This window comes from Penicillium antarcticum (assembly GCF_028974205.1).
Source record: "Penicillium antarcticum strain IBT 31339 chromosome Unknown utg000003l_segment0_segment0, whole genome shotgun sequence".
Taxonomy (NCBI): domain Eukaryota; kingdom Fungi; phylum Ascomycota; class Eurotiomycetes; order Eurotiales; family Aspergillaceae; genus Penicillium; species Penicillium antarcticum.
This window is the reverse complement of record NW_026695301.1, coordinates 231,051-245,360: the sequence shown is the minus strand read 5'-3', so window position 1 is coordinate 245,360 and position 14,310 is coordinate 231,051. Positions and strand designations below refer to the sequence as shown.

The window sequence follows — 14,310 nt, the reverse complement described above, 5'->3', positions numbered from 1 at the left end:
GCCGTGGGGCGGTGAGGCGCTAAGCCGTTGGGATAAAGCGATAACCGATAAGTGCCCAAGTATATAAACACATGTAGAACTATATGGTGAGAGAGATATATATGAGTAGAGTCAGTGGTGCGGACATTTTTGATTTTTCTAAATAGATCTATGACAAGGATCCCTGATATCCGCACCCCGGCAAATATTTGCTCCTTGCATCAGATGCTAAAATGCAGCGTATTCACAAATGGTATAATATGCAGAATCTCCAGAAATTACATCTCACAGTCGCTGGTCTCCCATCCATCCTCACTTTCACTGGCACTCCAGACAGAGTGGGCATTGGACTCGGCTGGAACATCAACGGTTTCAGCCGTCGCTGCAGCTGCAGCCGCAGCTGCACCGGCAGCAGCCATTTGCTTAGCCCACTTCTTATTGGTCTTTGCCTTGCGTTCATTCTCTTCCGCCTGACGGATCTTCTTGGTCCGCTCTGTTTCTTCGATGGTTGCACGTTCCATTAAATCGACGAGTTTCTCTAGCGCAGGCGCGTAAGCCTGAGCAAGTGCGAAGTCTCCGACCTTGATACGCATGTAGTCCATTGCTCCAGTGATGAGACCACCATAAGGCTTAGCTTCGTGTTTCATTTCCGGGCCGATGTCATCTGACAATGGCGTGTCGGCAGCAGCTTGTTGGTCTTGGGGGTCGTCGAATGGGATATCTGCGTCGGCGGGTTCCTTTGCGCTTGCGTCACGGGCAGACTGGGGTACATCTGCCTTGCGGTTGTCGACAAAGGTGAGCTTCTGGTAGCGCTGACTAAAATGCGTGAGCAGGATGGCACGCGCTTGCATGCGGCGACCGACTTCTATGGCTTCTGCGGACGTCGAGTGGCGCTTGGCCATGGCAGATCCAACCATGTCGGGGCCGAAGGTGGCTTCGTGGATGAGGACAGTAGATCCCTGACCAATGGAGGCGAACTTGGCAGATGGTCTGCAGTCGCCGGAGTAGGATATCTTGAATCCATGCGGGAAGACGAGAGACACGGCGAGTGCGCCCTTGCAGTGCTTCACTCGGCAGGTGAGGAGGTTCTCAAGGCCGGTGGCAGATTTGAGAAGAGAGGTGAGGGGAGAGCATCGGTCATTGAAGGACATTGAGGTGCGACGGCCAGAGAATACATTATCAGGTCGATGACGGTATGTAAGCCGGGTGATTATTTGAGATCCGGAGACTTCGGGGTGTGCAGTCAGAGGAAGGACTTTATCGAATCCAAAGTCTTCAACGGCGGAGTACTCCTCCAGCCAGGAAATCATCGCATCATCCGATACGACGGATAGCCGCTTCTCTTGGAGGATCATTTCAAGATCTGTCTCACGCTGAGCAGGCGCGGTATTCAGACCGTAGTTTTCCTGGTACCAGGCTTTAATCACAGAGGCCGTTCCTAAGTGATGATCGGCGTGCAAATGACTGATCCAGATCATGCGCAGGTTCTGGAACACTTCGCTGAGCTCCTCGGGCTCGAACACTCGCTTCAATTGACCGAGTGTGTTTTCACCACAGTCCAAAAGGTAGTAGCCGTAGCCAGGAACCTTGACCAGATTTGCGGAGACATTGCGGTATTTGGACGGAATAGAAGAGCCAGTGCCTAGAGCAATAATCTCGGCATCCGAGCCAGGCCATTCCGTCCGCTGGGCTTGAAGCATGTTTTGGAAGGCAGGCTTGGCAATGCGCTTGCGAATGACATCCATCCGTTGCTCAACAGAACGTGGGATCCTGTGCAGGGCCATTGACGGGTTGAAGCGAGACATCACCTCGTCCTTGTTGAAGCCAAAGTTGGGCTCCATGTTGATAATGAAGCCGGGCTCGAGGGGCTCGAGGGGAGAGGTCTCCCGGGCTGCGATTGCCGATGCTGAACCGGCATTCGGAGCTCCAGGTTGTGGCAGGGTGACATTGTCATGCACGGGAATTGAGTAACTGTCACTGTTCAGACGTGCGAATCGAACGGTCGAGCTAGCGGCGCTACCCAATGCCAGGTAGTTAGGTGTGTGGTCTGTACCCGAGACAGTGTGTTTGCAGTCGGGTAAGCTGGCGACGAATTCCTGGAACTTGGGATGCTCTGCAACACCCGGCCCAAGAATCCAGATGAAGGCTTTCAGCTCGGTCGTCACGGCTCGTGACTTCCACTCAGGTCTGTTCACTAGGTCTTCAACATATTCGGAGGAGGGGACTTCCATGATGGCAATACCCTTTCCAAGTCGAGGAGCTCCCAGTACCATATCGGGAGTAACAGTCTTTCCGTCCAACGACTGAACACTCTCGCCCTTTGTCAGAGCTGAGTACTTAGCTCCCTTCTCCACGTTCAGTTCTTTCGCCTTGTTGGGATCGAACTTTCCGCGGATATCATGGTTCCGCACGATATAGCAGACTGCCTCCCTGGCAGGAGAGGTAGGTGGTAGACTCTCTACCGTAGCACCAGGCCAGGGCTTTCGAACGAGCACCTTGATATCAGGGAGGGGGCCCTTGTCCCCAGGCGCCGGACCCTTGTATGGCTCAAGATCCTTCGTCTCGGGATTGCGAACAAACATAGCAGCAGGCATCTTAACCTCAGACAATTGGGTTTCGAACAGAGTATCCATCTTCCATGTTGAATTGAACATATCCTGTACAATGGATTGTCTCACCATTTGGTCCTTGGTGCGTTGATCCAACTCATCTTGGGGTTGCGCAAATTCCTGAAACTCGTCCAAGCTGCGCTTCCGTGGGCTGCGAGACCTCTCTGAGAGCATAGGACTAGCCTGGCGAGGCTTCAGAGCCATAGCCCAGACCTTGATGTTGGAGTCTTCCCATGAAGGCGTCTGGAAGGGATCTTCAACGCCGAAAATTGCCTGCTTAGCAAGGCTCTCAGAGTCATACTCTTTCAAGTAAACCGGCATGCCCTTGCGAAAAACAAACCGCCGGGCTGTAGCCAACGTATGCGTAAGATTTGTAGGTCCATGGATGGTCAGGTTACCCTTCTGTTCCACGAGCTCACCATCCCGCTCGACATAAGCCACACCGTGCCTCTCATCCTTGCTGTCTGGCTTGTTCTCCGGTAATTTCTGAGTCTTCTTGCTTTTCCTCGAATCCTCAGCAGCCTCTCGTTCAGCCCGGCGGCGGGCTTTATTCCGGTTCTCTTCTTCAATGGCCGCAGCTGAAGTTGCCACCGTATCGGCCAGTGTCAAGATCATGCCAATCAAACCGCCAGTGTTGGCCCATTCGGTCTTTCCGGTGACGAATACATCAGAGAGCAGACCGAGCTTCACGCCGCGTTCTGTGCATGCGCGCTGTGTACCTTCTGATAGCTGTCCGAAGAAGTATCGCTTGTCCGGGAAGTTGAGACAGAGGACCGTACCGGGCGTGTCGGCCGTCGGGGTCGTGATGACCTGATAGAAAAACTTCATTGGATTGGCGCCTCGCCGGTTTGGGGGTGAAGAGACGATTTCGAATTTGGACGGTTCGCAGATTAAGTAGTCTTTGGACTTGCGTCGATGGTGGGCGAGTGGGGCAGGGAGAATCAACGCGTTGGGGTGCACCGCTGGTTGTCTGATTCGGAGAGGCTGTGCTTGGAGGATCGGTGCCTGGTGTAAGAAGTGTCTCGACCGTAGTGAGTCACTGTTCTTGTTCGTGACACGGCTGGTGCGATATGTCTGAAGGGTCAGAGGTGACGTCCGAGGGAGCGCGCTCCGGGTGATCGCGCGAGTGGCCGTGGTAAACAGGGCACCGCGCGCTAGAAGGGAAGCCAATTTGACTGGTAGATAGTGAACTGAGGGGAAAGAACAAGAGACCCCGTCGCAACTGGCAACATTGAGGTTGGTGGATCCCGTTGAAAAAATAGCGACCGATTTTGCGCGATGGCCGCACTGGCTAACTCAACGCCAACCCCTATACTCCATAGTGACCAGCTACTATAGATTACCGTTTGTATTCGCTGTGTAGCTGAATTTGTTGCAATAGGATTACAGCAGCATCAATGGGCTCTGGAGCGTAGTGTTGGGAACTAGGTTTATGGATGCTATCTCATACTATACATCTACAGTATGGGAGATATTGACACAGGTAGTAATAGTAAATTGACAAGCATTCTATTGGGCTAAGCTACATTCAAAGAAAAGGAGTACAGGCTATGCAAAAAGACAATCATATGGCCGTAGATATCAAGGGTTGGACTTTTGCTCAATGCCTTGTGTACGCCAGGAGTGACCACTCCAAATATTCCACCCAGAACCATCGCGGGAGATACACGATATAATGAAGATAGGCGCCTTGAAACTCCCCGATATTGAAAAAAAGACCGATCCGCAAAATAGGCTAGTATGGTATAGTCACAAGGCGATGACAATAAGTCAGACTGCCGAGTAAAAGAATCACATGTACAAAGAAAAGAAGGCCAGAGAGGCAGGACGCGAGTGGGGAATCACTGGAGGTGGGAAGTGAAAGCGGAGACACGCTCGAAGGCGGCGTCAATGCTGAGGCAGAGGGAGTCGAAGCGTCTCTTGGCTGCGGTGCTGACATCAGAGTTGTCGACAACCAGTTCGAACTGAGAGGCCTTCTCGCTGGGCACACCCTCGAAGGTCAAGTCAGCATTGGAGGAAGCAGGCGCAGGAGAATCGACGAAGAGAGCGAAGGCAGGGTCAGACTCGTCAATCTCGACATCGGGGTTGGCGACACCAATGTCAGACTGGGGCGAGTCGGAAGTGGGACGACCAACAACGGGGGCATCGTTCTTAGAGTTCTCGGAAACGTCGATGGAAGAAGATTTGCCGGAGAGAACCTCGGCGTCGAGAGCAGGGCCCTCGGGGACTTCCATGACGGCGAAGACGGAGGCGTTGCCAAAGTTCATGTCGATGCCAGAGTTCCAGCCAGCGTTGTTCATACCCATGTTAGGATCCATACCCTGGTTGGGGACCATGACCATGTTGGTCTGGGGGTTCTGCTGCATCTGGTACTCCTGGCCGCGGTTGGCCTCTTGAGGCATAGCCTGCATGGTAGGCTGGGGCTGGGGCTTGGCCTGCTGAGGTTGTTGCTGTTGCTGGGGTTGCTGAGATTGCTGGGGAAGAGCGGGCAGGGTGTCGCCCATGTCGTTGAGGAAAGAGGAGAAGTGGGGAGATCCGAGGAGCATGCGGGCCAGGTCATTTAGGCGAGCATTCTCTTCATAGAGAGCGCGGTTCTGGAGACGGACTTCGTGGGCCTCGTTGGTGCGGGCAGCCACCTCGCTTTCGAGCTGACCGATGTATTCTAGTAATATATGTTAGCGAAAGAAAGTGACAAAACCGTTAGGATAGTCGTACCCTTGCGGCGAGATCGGAAAGCGCGAGCAGAAACTTTGTTCCGCAGTTGACGACGCTCCTTGCTGCTGAGCTTCTTGCCTTCTTCACTAGCAAGGAGACGCTCGTCCTCATCCATATCGGCTTCATCCTTGCGGGCCTTAGCCATCTGAGGCATGCCGTTAGATGGAGTGGGGGAGCCCTCGCCGTTTGCCATGGCGTTGGCCCGCATCTGCTGGAGCAGGCGAGAGATGCGCTCCTCGACGACAGGGTCGGGGTTGCGGGGACCGCGAACCTGGGGCATGGCAGCGGGAACTTGTTCCGGGCGCTGTTGCATCTGGTGACGGACCATCTCGCTCTGCTTTTGTTGCTGGGCCTTGGCCATGGCGGCCTGCTGGTGCATACCAGGGTACATGCGACCGACCTGCGTCGACGGACCAGCCTGAGCCAGCTCCTGGCCGCCGATAGCGCTAGGGTCAATGTATTGGTTCTTGTTGCTGGGTTGAGCCTGGTAGAAGTAGGGCGAAGAGTTCATGTTGTCGGATTCGATATCCATCTCCGACGGGTTCCGGCCCGGTGCGGCGTTAAAATCGAATGGTGCCTCCTCACGCTTCATGTGATGACCAGCATACACATCACCGTTCATAGGGAATCCCTGGCTGTTGCTGAATCCCATCGGGACCTGGCTGTAGGTCATGGAAAGCGCACCGGGCGGCAGACCAGTCTGTTGTCTGTGCTCATCGTACTGGTGACTAGGAGCTTGGAAAGCGAGGGGGGACTGTCCACTTGATGCGAAGCTGGCACTGCGGGCATCACTAGCGCTGAATTCGGTACTTGCGACCGAAGGTTGGCTGGTCATGGCAATCTTAGAGCGGGCGGGGTCATTTGTGTAGGTGAGTTGATCCATGTTAATGAAGGAGTCGAGATCCTGATCGTAACTGCCGGTCATCATGGGCATAGGGGAGGCGGAGGGTTGCATAGGATGCTCTGCGAGTGTTGCCATGGTGAGAACAGCCTGTATCCCAACTACTGCAGGAGAGGCTAGATAAGGTGTAGGTGTGGGTGAATAAATAGACTCGTGACTTTGATGTGTAGATAAACGAGGGAACGGCAGATAATAAAATAATCCAAACGAGAGAAAAGTAGGATTTTGTGATAACGAAATTGAAGCCAAAGAGATGAACCAGGGAAACAGGGGAAGGCCACCGGAATAGAAATCGGATTGCGCGTCCTTTTGGCTGAGTCAGCGGGACTGAAGAATGTGGTGCCGTGATTGGCTGCAGCGCCACCTTGAAACAGGCCTTGTTTACAGTACCGTATCAAGGGATACTCCTATTCTTGTGTTCCAGCATCTACTGACATTAGCGATTGTCTAGTGATTCCTTCGATCGCTATCAAATAGACAATTGAGCAATTTCATATCTCTTCATCCTATTTATCAATACTAACTCAATAGTTACACTATATCCGACTGTACTATGTAAATGGTGGATCAATCCCGCAAAAACCACAGTCTCCCATTGGCTCGGGCATGTTGGGGCTCGGAGATTCTTAGTTTTGTATTGTAATGAGTTCCTGAACCAGTTCATTCATGACGCAGGTGGCTGCGTGCTGTCTCTGTTTACATCTATACACTTTTGTATAAGGGACATTCCTCAGACAACACAAACACTGATGCAAATGCATAGCGACACCTTTTGTATTGAACTCAATCAGATAACTGGTTTGCACTAGGGGTGACTATCAATTTATTTAGTGTTTAGCGTCAATAGGGAAACTACTCGGCGCCGTAGTCCTCTTTAGGCAGACTATACGGTAGATAACCCGCTACAGTACTCCGGGGCTTGCCTTTCTCACTCTGGTGAGACAGAGCCAGTGGTCCAGAACACAGATGTGCATGCACCTCTGTCACAGTGAAACTAGGGTGTGGCCACTCCAATGCCACGGAAGTGATCTGTTTCATCACAGGGATCTCTGTACCGGCGACTCGCCCTGTACGCGGCCAACTAACCACGGTATACCGGAGCAGCTGGATCCGTCTGAAAAGTCCAATAATAAGCTTTAGTCGAGTTCAAGCGGGTCGGCTATAATAGAAAAGTCTTAAACTATTTAGGCCAGCCCCGTTTCACGTGATGTTGCTATTCCTGATGTGGTTAGCTTGTCCGAGTTTATCAGAGTCTATATTTTCGGTGGACTCAAATTGTTGATCCTTTTACTTGGTGCGCCCGGTATTATCGTATCCTGTTACTCCAGGTGGATGTCTCATGGCGCCTCTAGAACCTTCGTCTTCCAATCCTTCAACCTGCCTATTTCTATCGCCAAGACCCCTAAGGCGAGGCGGAATAGATCATACCCGCCTTTTTTCCACTGTAAAGTCTCGAACCTCGGAAAATCCGCTGCGCCCAGTGATCGTCTAGGGCTGAGGCGGAGTTCTAACTGATCTCCGGCCGCGTCAAGTGACCGCGTCCAAAAGAGGCTGAGTGAACTGCCACAACCCTAAGTTCGTCGTATTTTCATATTTAATAATAGACCCTACAAGTCCCTGTGGCGTAGCTCTGGCGCCGATATAACCGATAATTGATGGCTTGGAACACTATGATAAGTGGTGTTCCTGTTCCTGGACCGATCAAACCGAATACCGGTGAACAACGATTAGGGCTTCGGTTCGCGCCCCCGGCCAGCAATTCTTCGCTGTTTCCACATGCTGATATTTATCAGACTGACTCCACGCGTTTACTGATGAGTTTTGCAATTAATGTCTGCTATCCGTGGTTTTGTCATAATCCACACCGCAATGTCTGCAGTGTCCTACAAATGCATATAATTACATTGGTCTAGATCGAAGTTTTCCCTATATCCATAGTCTGGTTGTCTGACGACTCCCTCATTTCAAGACCCGCCCTTTTCCCTGATCACCCAGGCCCCAAGACCCTTGATCTTCTGCTTCTTTGGTTTTCTGACGAGTCTTTGTAGACCCATGTTTCGAAGTGAGTGGGTGTGTTCCAGGCTCTGGAACCTTTTGATCTAGATGCTGTGGGTAGATCTAGGATTAAGGTCGAGATCTAGATTGTACCTTATCGTGGACAATGGAGTTTCTAGTTCAACTCCACTGTTGATCTGGACTTTCTTCTGCCTTAGGACTCGAACTAGTCTTCCCCGGCCATGTAGAATGTGTTGCGAATGAGCAGATTTCCACGTGTCGCGAATGATCTGACCGTTCAGGTCTAAGACAACAACATCTTCAATAAATTCAATTTCGCTGGAGAAATTCTAGGCCTTTTTCCACGGGGAATAATTGTGAATGGTATCATAGCGATAGAATTCTAGATCTTAATTTCAACGTCCACTATCAGAATTGCGTGTCTTTTATGTGCAGATATTACTCGAATGTTTTCTTCCTCAAGAAGAGTCCGGGCGCCTCGATCTTTCCAGTCACGGAACCCTTCCAGGAGAAACCCCAGTTTTTGATCATTATTCAACGTCTTACCGAGGATCTCAAAGAGCCATGAACAAGATGGCAGGTCGCTAGGGAAAGAATTTAACTGAGACCGTGAGTCTACGCATTTGTTACATTATGTAGTACTTCATGAGCTATCTAGATTGATAATGATTTTGTATCTGAGTATCTTAATCTCAAGCAACGTATACAACCACCGGCTTTGCATACTATATTTCGTTCGATATATCCTCACATTCAAAGTCCAAAACAAAAGAGTCAATGACCAAAGCCAAGACAGTGACTCACCACCATCCACACATATGAATGACAATATAAGAACACGCGAAAGTGCAACTTCCGAAGCGAGCGCGGCTCTCCACGCAAAATGACCAAGCAAGGAATGTGAATGTCGGAACTTGCTGTCTTCCGTAACTTGCTCAGCCAATGAGGGCATTCAAATCTCTGTCTTTTACTTGCTATTTCTTGCTATTTATGCTATGCTCATCATTAGTAATCCGCTCATTCGGAGTTACTATAATTCCGGTTCTCAATCCGTATTCATGAATGCAGCACTGACAGTGAATATTCGCCTCAGGCACCAACTATTTCCCCTTTGGGACCCCGCCACATTCGAGTTGACATCAAATCGATCATTTTGGATTTCCATGACTCAACATAGTCATTTTCTGTTGTGGCGCTGGTTTTGCAAGGGGCTGTGCCGAGGTAAGCTGAATATCTTAAAGGGCCTGATGTTCCAGGACTTCCACTCCTGATAATTATCCCTATGGAATTCGCCTCTTGACACTCGGACCCTTTTTGACATAACATCAAACACAAACACAAACACAAAAACTGCATCTTGGCATTTGAAGTTATGATGTCTCTACCTGCCATCCTCGCAACATGCAAACAGACTCGGTTTCATCTGCTAGATGATAATCCTTCGAAGGAGGTATGACGCCCTTGATATTTGATCGATCTGATCATTAACATGTCAACTCGTGCCAGATCGACGTAGATGGATTGAATATTGTTGTCAACTCTTCTGCGGCCGATTTGACAGAAGATACATCCAAGGCCAAGACCAAGGGCAAATCCAAAGCCAAGGCTGCGGGACGAGAATTGATCTCGGATGCTCATTTACGATTGAAGGCTGGGATTCATTATGGATTGCTTGGACGGAATGGAACTGGAAAGTCTAGTGAGATTGACCTCGGAACATCAACATATATGGATATTGACATTTGCAGCGCTTCTCCGGGCTATGGCTGAGAAACTTATCCCTGGCATTCCACATGCCACTCGCATGGCGATCTTGCAGCAGACTGATGATCAGGATAATGAACTTGGTACAGTTACAAACCAAGACAAAACTGTTTTAGAATCTGTGCTTAGCAGTGATGAGAGTCGGAATGAGGCCGTTCGAATGGCTGATTGTGAGTATCTCAATAAATTCCCAGTTCACTCAACTAATTGTGATGATGAAAGACCTTTTAAAGAGCTTCGAGGGTGAGGATCCGATGGAACCCGTGCGAGCAATTCGCAAAATCCGACATCAGAAAGCCGAGAAACATCTCTTCCTGGCTCATAAAAGTGCAAGCTTGAAGAGTGGTGCTCGCGGTCTCCAGGCGAGAAAGGATCTAAAGGCTGCCGAGGTTAAGCTTGATACCACAGCGGAAATGTAAGAGGTTCGGTTTCCATATGAACGACCATATCTGACATTACCAGGCTGGCACAGGATGTAGACGCCATTAATGCGGAAACAGTCGCATCAGATACCCAAGACGCCGTTGAGACATTACAGAACCTACAGTCTCAGCTTGAAGACGTAAGCATCTGTCCAGCTACACCCGCTAAATTCACTAACATGAGACCAGATGAAACTAGCCGACATGGAGCACCAAGCCCGACGAGTTCTCCTCGGCCTCGGCTTTAAAGAAGATGGGCTCGGAAAGAAAGTCTCCACACTTTCTGGTGGCTGGCGTATGCGATGCATGCTAGCCGGTGTCCTAGTGCAAGATCCCGATATCATGATCCTAGACGAGCCAACCAACTTCTTGGACCTGCTTGGTGTGGTTTGGCTAGAGAATTACCTGAAACAGCTACGGGACAGTTCGGAGACAACTATCGTATTAGTTTCTCATGACCGCGACTTCATCAATGCCGTCTGTGAAGAGATTGTCATTCTCCGAGACCAGAAGTTGACATATTTCCGTGGAAATTTATCGGCTTATGAGCAGGATCATGAAGAGCAGAAGCTCTATCTTGGTCGTATGAAGGAGGCGCAGGAGCGGCAGATTGCTCATATGGAGTCTAGTATTCGGGAGAATATGAAGCTTGGAAAGAAAACGAACGACGAGAATAAGCTGCGACAGGCTAAGTCTCGACAAAAGAAGGTCGATGATAGGATGGGTCTGCAAGTTAGCGCGAACGGTGGACGTTTCAAGCTGAACCGTGATCTTGTGGGCTATCACTTGACCAGTCGAGCGGAGATTGATATCCCTGTGGATGAAAAGGGCGCGACCATGAGTTTGCCTGATGCAACTGAGTTGCGATTCCCTGGTCCATTGGTTTCACTTGAGGGCATTGTGTTTCAGTACAAGAAGACCGAACGCGTCATCCTGGACGATGTGAATTTGGTCGTTCACTTGGGTGATCGGGTTGGTATCATGGGTCTGAATGGATCAGGAAAGACAACCCTGGTCCGTATTTTGACAGGGCAGCTCTCTCCCTTCAAAGGCAAGGTGTCGACTCATTCGCGGTTAAAAGTGGGCTACTATAGTCAACACTCCGTGGAAGAATTGCAAGAGCTTGGTCGAGGACAGCCCAGTCTGACTGCACTGGGTTTGTTAATGGCTGAAACCGAGGGAAATTTGAATGAAGGTGTTGTAAGGGGTTTGCTTTCTTCAATGGGGTTAGCAGGTCGCATTGCATCTAGTGTCCCCGTTTGCAAGCTATCGGGCGGACAACTCGTAAGTGGAACACTGATGTCTCCTTTGAGCAAGCTAACGTCAATCTAGGTTCGCCTTGCCTTGGTCCGGATTGTGTGGAGTGCACCGCAGCTTCTCATTCTCGATGAAATCACCACTCACCTGGATTTCCACACTGTCACTGCATTAGCCACCGCTCTCTCCTCTTTCAATGGCGCTGTTATCTTGATCTCCCACGACCGTTTCCTTGTACGGTCTGTGATCGAAGGCAAGCGCGATACAGAGCACAAGCTCGATGAAGATTTCGAAGGCTTGGAAGAGGAAGAAACTGAAGAGACTCAGCGACGGCGGTCAGTGTATGTGATCAAACAAGGCAAAATGAACGAACAGAAGAACGGTGTGGAGCAGTTTGAACAGAGCCTGGTGAAGCGGGTACAAAAACTGCTAGCAGTGTAAGTAGAGTATGGCCAATGGAAATTCAACGCCGGGGTCAGCAGAGACATACTGTCTACAATGAAAATCAATGGACTGTGAGGTAAGATGAAAGCATCTGGTAGAGACAAAATATATGACTTTATCTGTGCAGTGGTAAGAATTACTCCCGGGCCACATGGTCAGATCCCTGGCCTGGCCGTGCGACATTCATCCTCATAACAAATGCTGTAGTCGATAGTACATGGAAACCAGGACATGCTTCCATTGAATGCCGCTTGTAGACTCGGTGCGTGAGAGTTCAAAGGCCTTCCCACATCGCGGAAATTGCATGCTTGGTTGTCTTCTTTAAACTCAATTATCCCTGCTTTCCAATCGATCAATTTGCTTATTGTAAGAACCGATTGTGGTCCCCTGAGAATCCATCGTGGCCTGGTTGATATCGAGTCTGCGTCTCTGCGAAGTAGTCAATGGGTTCCGTTTTGGTTTCTGATGCACTCCTTTCTGTTCGTATGTGTGATTCCCTTTCTAGCCCAGTCCCTCTCAGGCGGAATTGTGCCAGTTCTGAAACACCTTGATTAACCAGCCAGCTGAACTCCAATAGTCCGATCTCTGGAACATCACATATGGCGATGTCCCTCAAAGTCTGTCTGTCCATGTCGTCGGGGTCGAGGTTGGAGTTTATCTGTGATCAAGCGCTTGTCCAAACTCAGAGAAGCGTCTTCTTTTCCCTCACCTCTGCCGTTGTCATCATCGGATTCAAAATCTTCCTCGGAAGGCTTATCTTCTGCATCGTTCCCATTATCAAGCATGCCTTTTTTGCTTCTCTCGGAGGGATTGGTCGCCCTGGTGTTGCACTCAGCGTGCCAAGTTTGCGTGTGGTCGTAGATCCGTCTAGGAGCTTTCCAGATATCAACTGTCTGAGGATTTTGTCGGAGTCTTTGCCGGGTTGGTCCAGGAACCGAATGCTTGGAAGATTAAAACTCAGACCGTCCAATACTGTGTTGATGTAATGCTTCCGTAAGATCGCACTTTCGGTTGATAGTAACATCCGTTCCTGCATATGTTGAAATGACTCGACAGACTTTTCTTGCCGGGCCCTCTCATTGCTTTCGGCCGTCTCGCTTCTAAACTTAGAAGGGCTGTTGTCCAAGCTGTCCAAGAGGGGCAGTTTGTGGCCCTGTGGATCTTATGAATCCATCTGAAAAGTCACAAAGTAGGGTAATCCGTCGTCATCTCTGGTTCTGCTTCCACGTTGGATACATTGTCTTCGGCGGTTATCGGTGTTAAGCATATCCTTCGTTGGAGACCAGCGAGTCTCCCACTCCATGTCTCTTTGTGAAGCCACAGCTTCGCCCATCCTGTCTTATTTCCCTTTGCCAGGTCGCACTTGTTCTCTTTGAAATTGTCGACATTTCCAGAAATCGGGGCATCAAGAGCACTCGCTTTGGACTTTCTCTATGGATATTTCGATTGACGATGTATCAGCGGACATTGCCATCGGAATCGAACTCCAGGCAAACAATGCGTCGGTACCGCGGCTTTTCCTCAATGCCGCTCTCCTTATTGACAACAAAATAGTGCTGCCGTTAAGTTCCGATACTGAGACCTAATGGCAGCACGCTTCTGTTATGTGACTGGTAGATCGTACGTGAGAGGGTGTAGATCGATGGAGGCTGTTTCATCGTTTCGATTTCTTGAGATGGGAGAGGTTCGTCGGTCTTTGAGCCACTGCCGACTTCTGAGGAATGATTTCCTCGGAGCATTTGGTCTGGCTTTCGACTTTTCTCAGATTGGCGAGGGCTTCCTGTTAACTTAATGATTACGACTGCGAAAGACTTCATTCTCACCGGGGACGTCTGCGGACTGCTTCTGGCAGTAGAAGATCCACCGTTCCTGGATGAAGAAGCAATCTTGCCTGTGGTGCTTATTTGCTGGTTTGATCGAGGTTGAATCGCCAGTCTGCTTTGTCATTTCTGCGGAAGCATGGAGTAGCCTGGGTCAAGACAAGCAAGATGATGAGAAGGGAATGGGGTGGAAGAGAAAGAAGAGATACGAGGGAATGGACCAATGGGACGAGAAATAAGAATAAGTGGAAGATGCGGGTTATCATATTAACGCGGTCGTAAGTGAGTATAGAGTGCCATGGAGACGGAATCTTGGATAGTTCCCTGCAATTTTTTCGCCCAATTTTGGTCTCTCTTTTCTCCCTTCGTTTTAACCTTCTTTT

The 14,310-nt window shown here is 50.0% G+C and overlaps 5 protein-coding genes across 5 annotated transcripts; 1 reads left to right on the top strand and 4 right to left on the bottom strand.

Annotated features, from left to right (window-relative positions):
- Positions 1–257: 257 nt before the first annotated feature.
- On the bottom strand, positions 258–3,416 carry N7508_002805 (ribonuclease Z; the record flags this gene model as incomplete). The annotated part of the gene is made up of 1 exon (XM_058460871.1): positions 258–3,416. One exon carries the CDS (start codon positions 3,414–3,416, stop codon positions 258–260), a length of 3,159 nt encoding a protein of 1,052 aa, XP_058321448.1.
- Positions 3,417–4,429: 1,013 nt separating this feature from the next.
- N7508_002804 (bZIP transcription factor) lies at positions 4,430–6,282 on the bottom strand (the record flags this gene model as incomplete). The annotated part of the gene is made up of 2 exons (XM_058460870.1): positions 4,430–5,250; positions 5,304–6,282. 2 exons carry the CDS (start codon positions 6,280–6,282, stop codon positions 4,430–4,432), a joined length of 1,800 nt encoding a protein of 599 aa, XP_058321447.1.
- A 3,310-nt stretch (positions 6,283–9,592) lies between these two features.
- On the top strand, positions 9,593–12,104 carry N7508_002803 (ABC-F family ATP-binding cassette domain-containing protein; the record flags this gene model as incomplete). The annotated part of the gene is made up of 7 exons (XM_058460869.1): positions 9,593–9,670; positions 9,727–9,919; positions 9,969–10,154; positions 10,207–10,399; positions 10,447–10,546; positions 10,596–11,690; positions 11,739–12,104. 7 exons carry the CDS (start codon positions 9,593–9,595, stop codon positions 12,102–12,104), a joined length of 2,211 nt encoding a protein of 736 aa, XP_058321446.1.
- Positions 12,105–12,700: 596 nt separating this feature from the next.
- On the bottom strand, positions 12,701–12,892 carry N7508_002802 (uncharacterized protein; the record flags this gene model as incomplete). The annotated part of the gene is made up of 1 exon (XM_058460868.1): positions 12,701–12,892. The coding sequence occupies one exon, from the start codon at positions 12,890–12,892 to the stop codon at positions 12,701–12,703; it is 192 nt and encodes a 63-aa protein (XP_058321445.1).
- A 777-nt stretch (positions 12,893–13,669) lies between these two features.
- N7508_002801 (uncharacterized protein) lies at positions 13,670–14,054 on the bottom strand (the record flags this gene model as incomplete). Its single annotated transcript, XM_058460867.1, has 2 exons — positions 13,670–13,887; positions 13,931–14,054. 2 exons carry the CDS (start codon positions 14,052–14,054, stop codon positions 13,670–13,672), a joined length of 342 nt encoding a protein of 113 aa, XP_058321444.1.
- Positions 14,055–14,310: the final 256 nt, after the last annotated feature.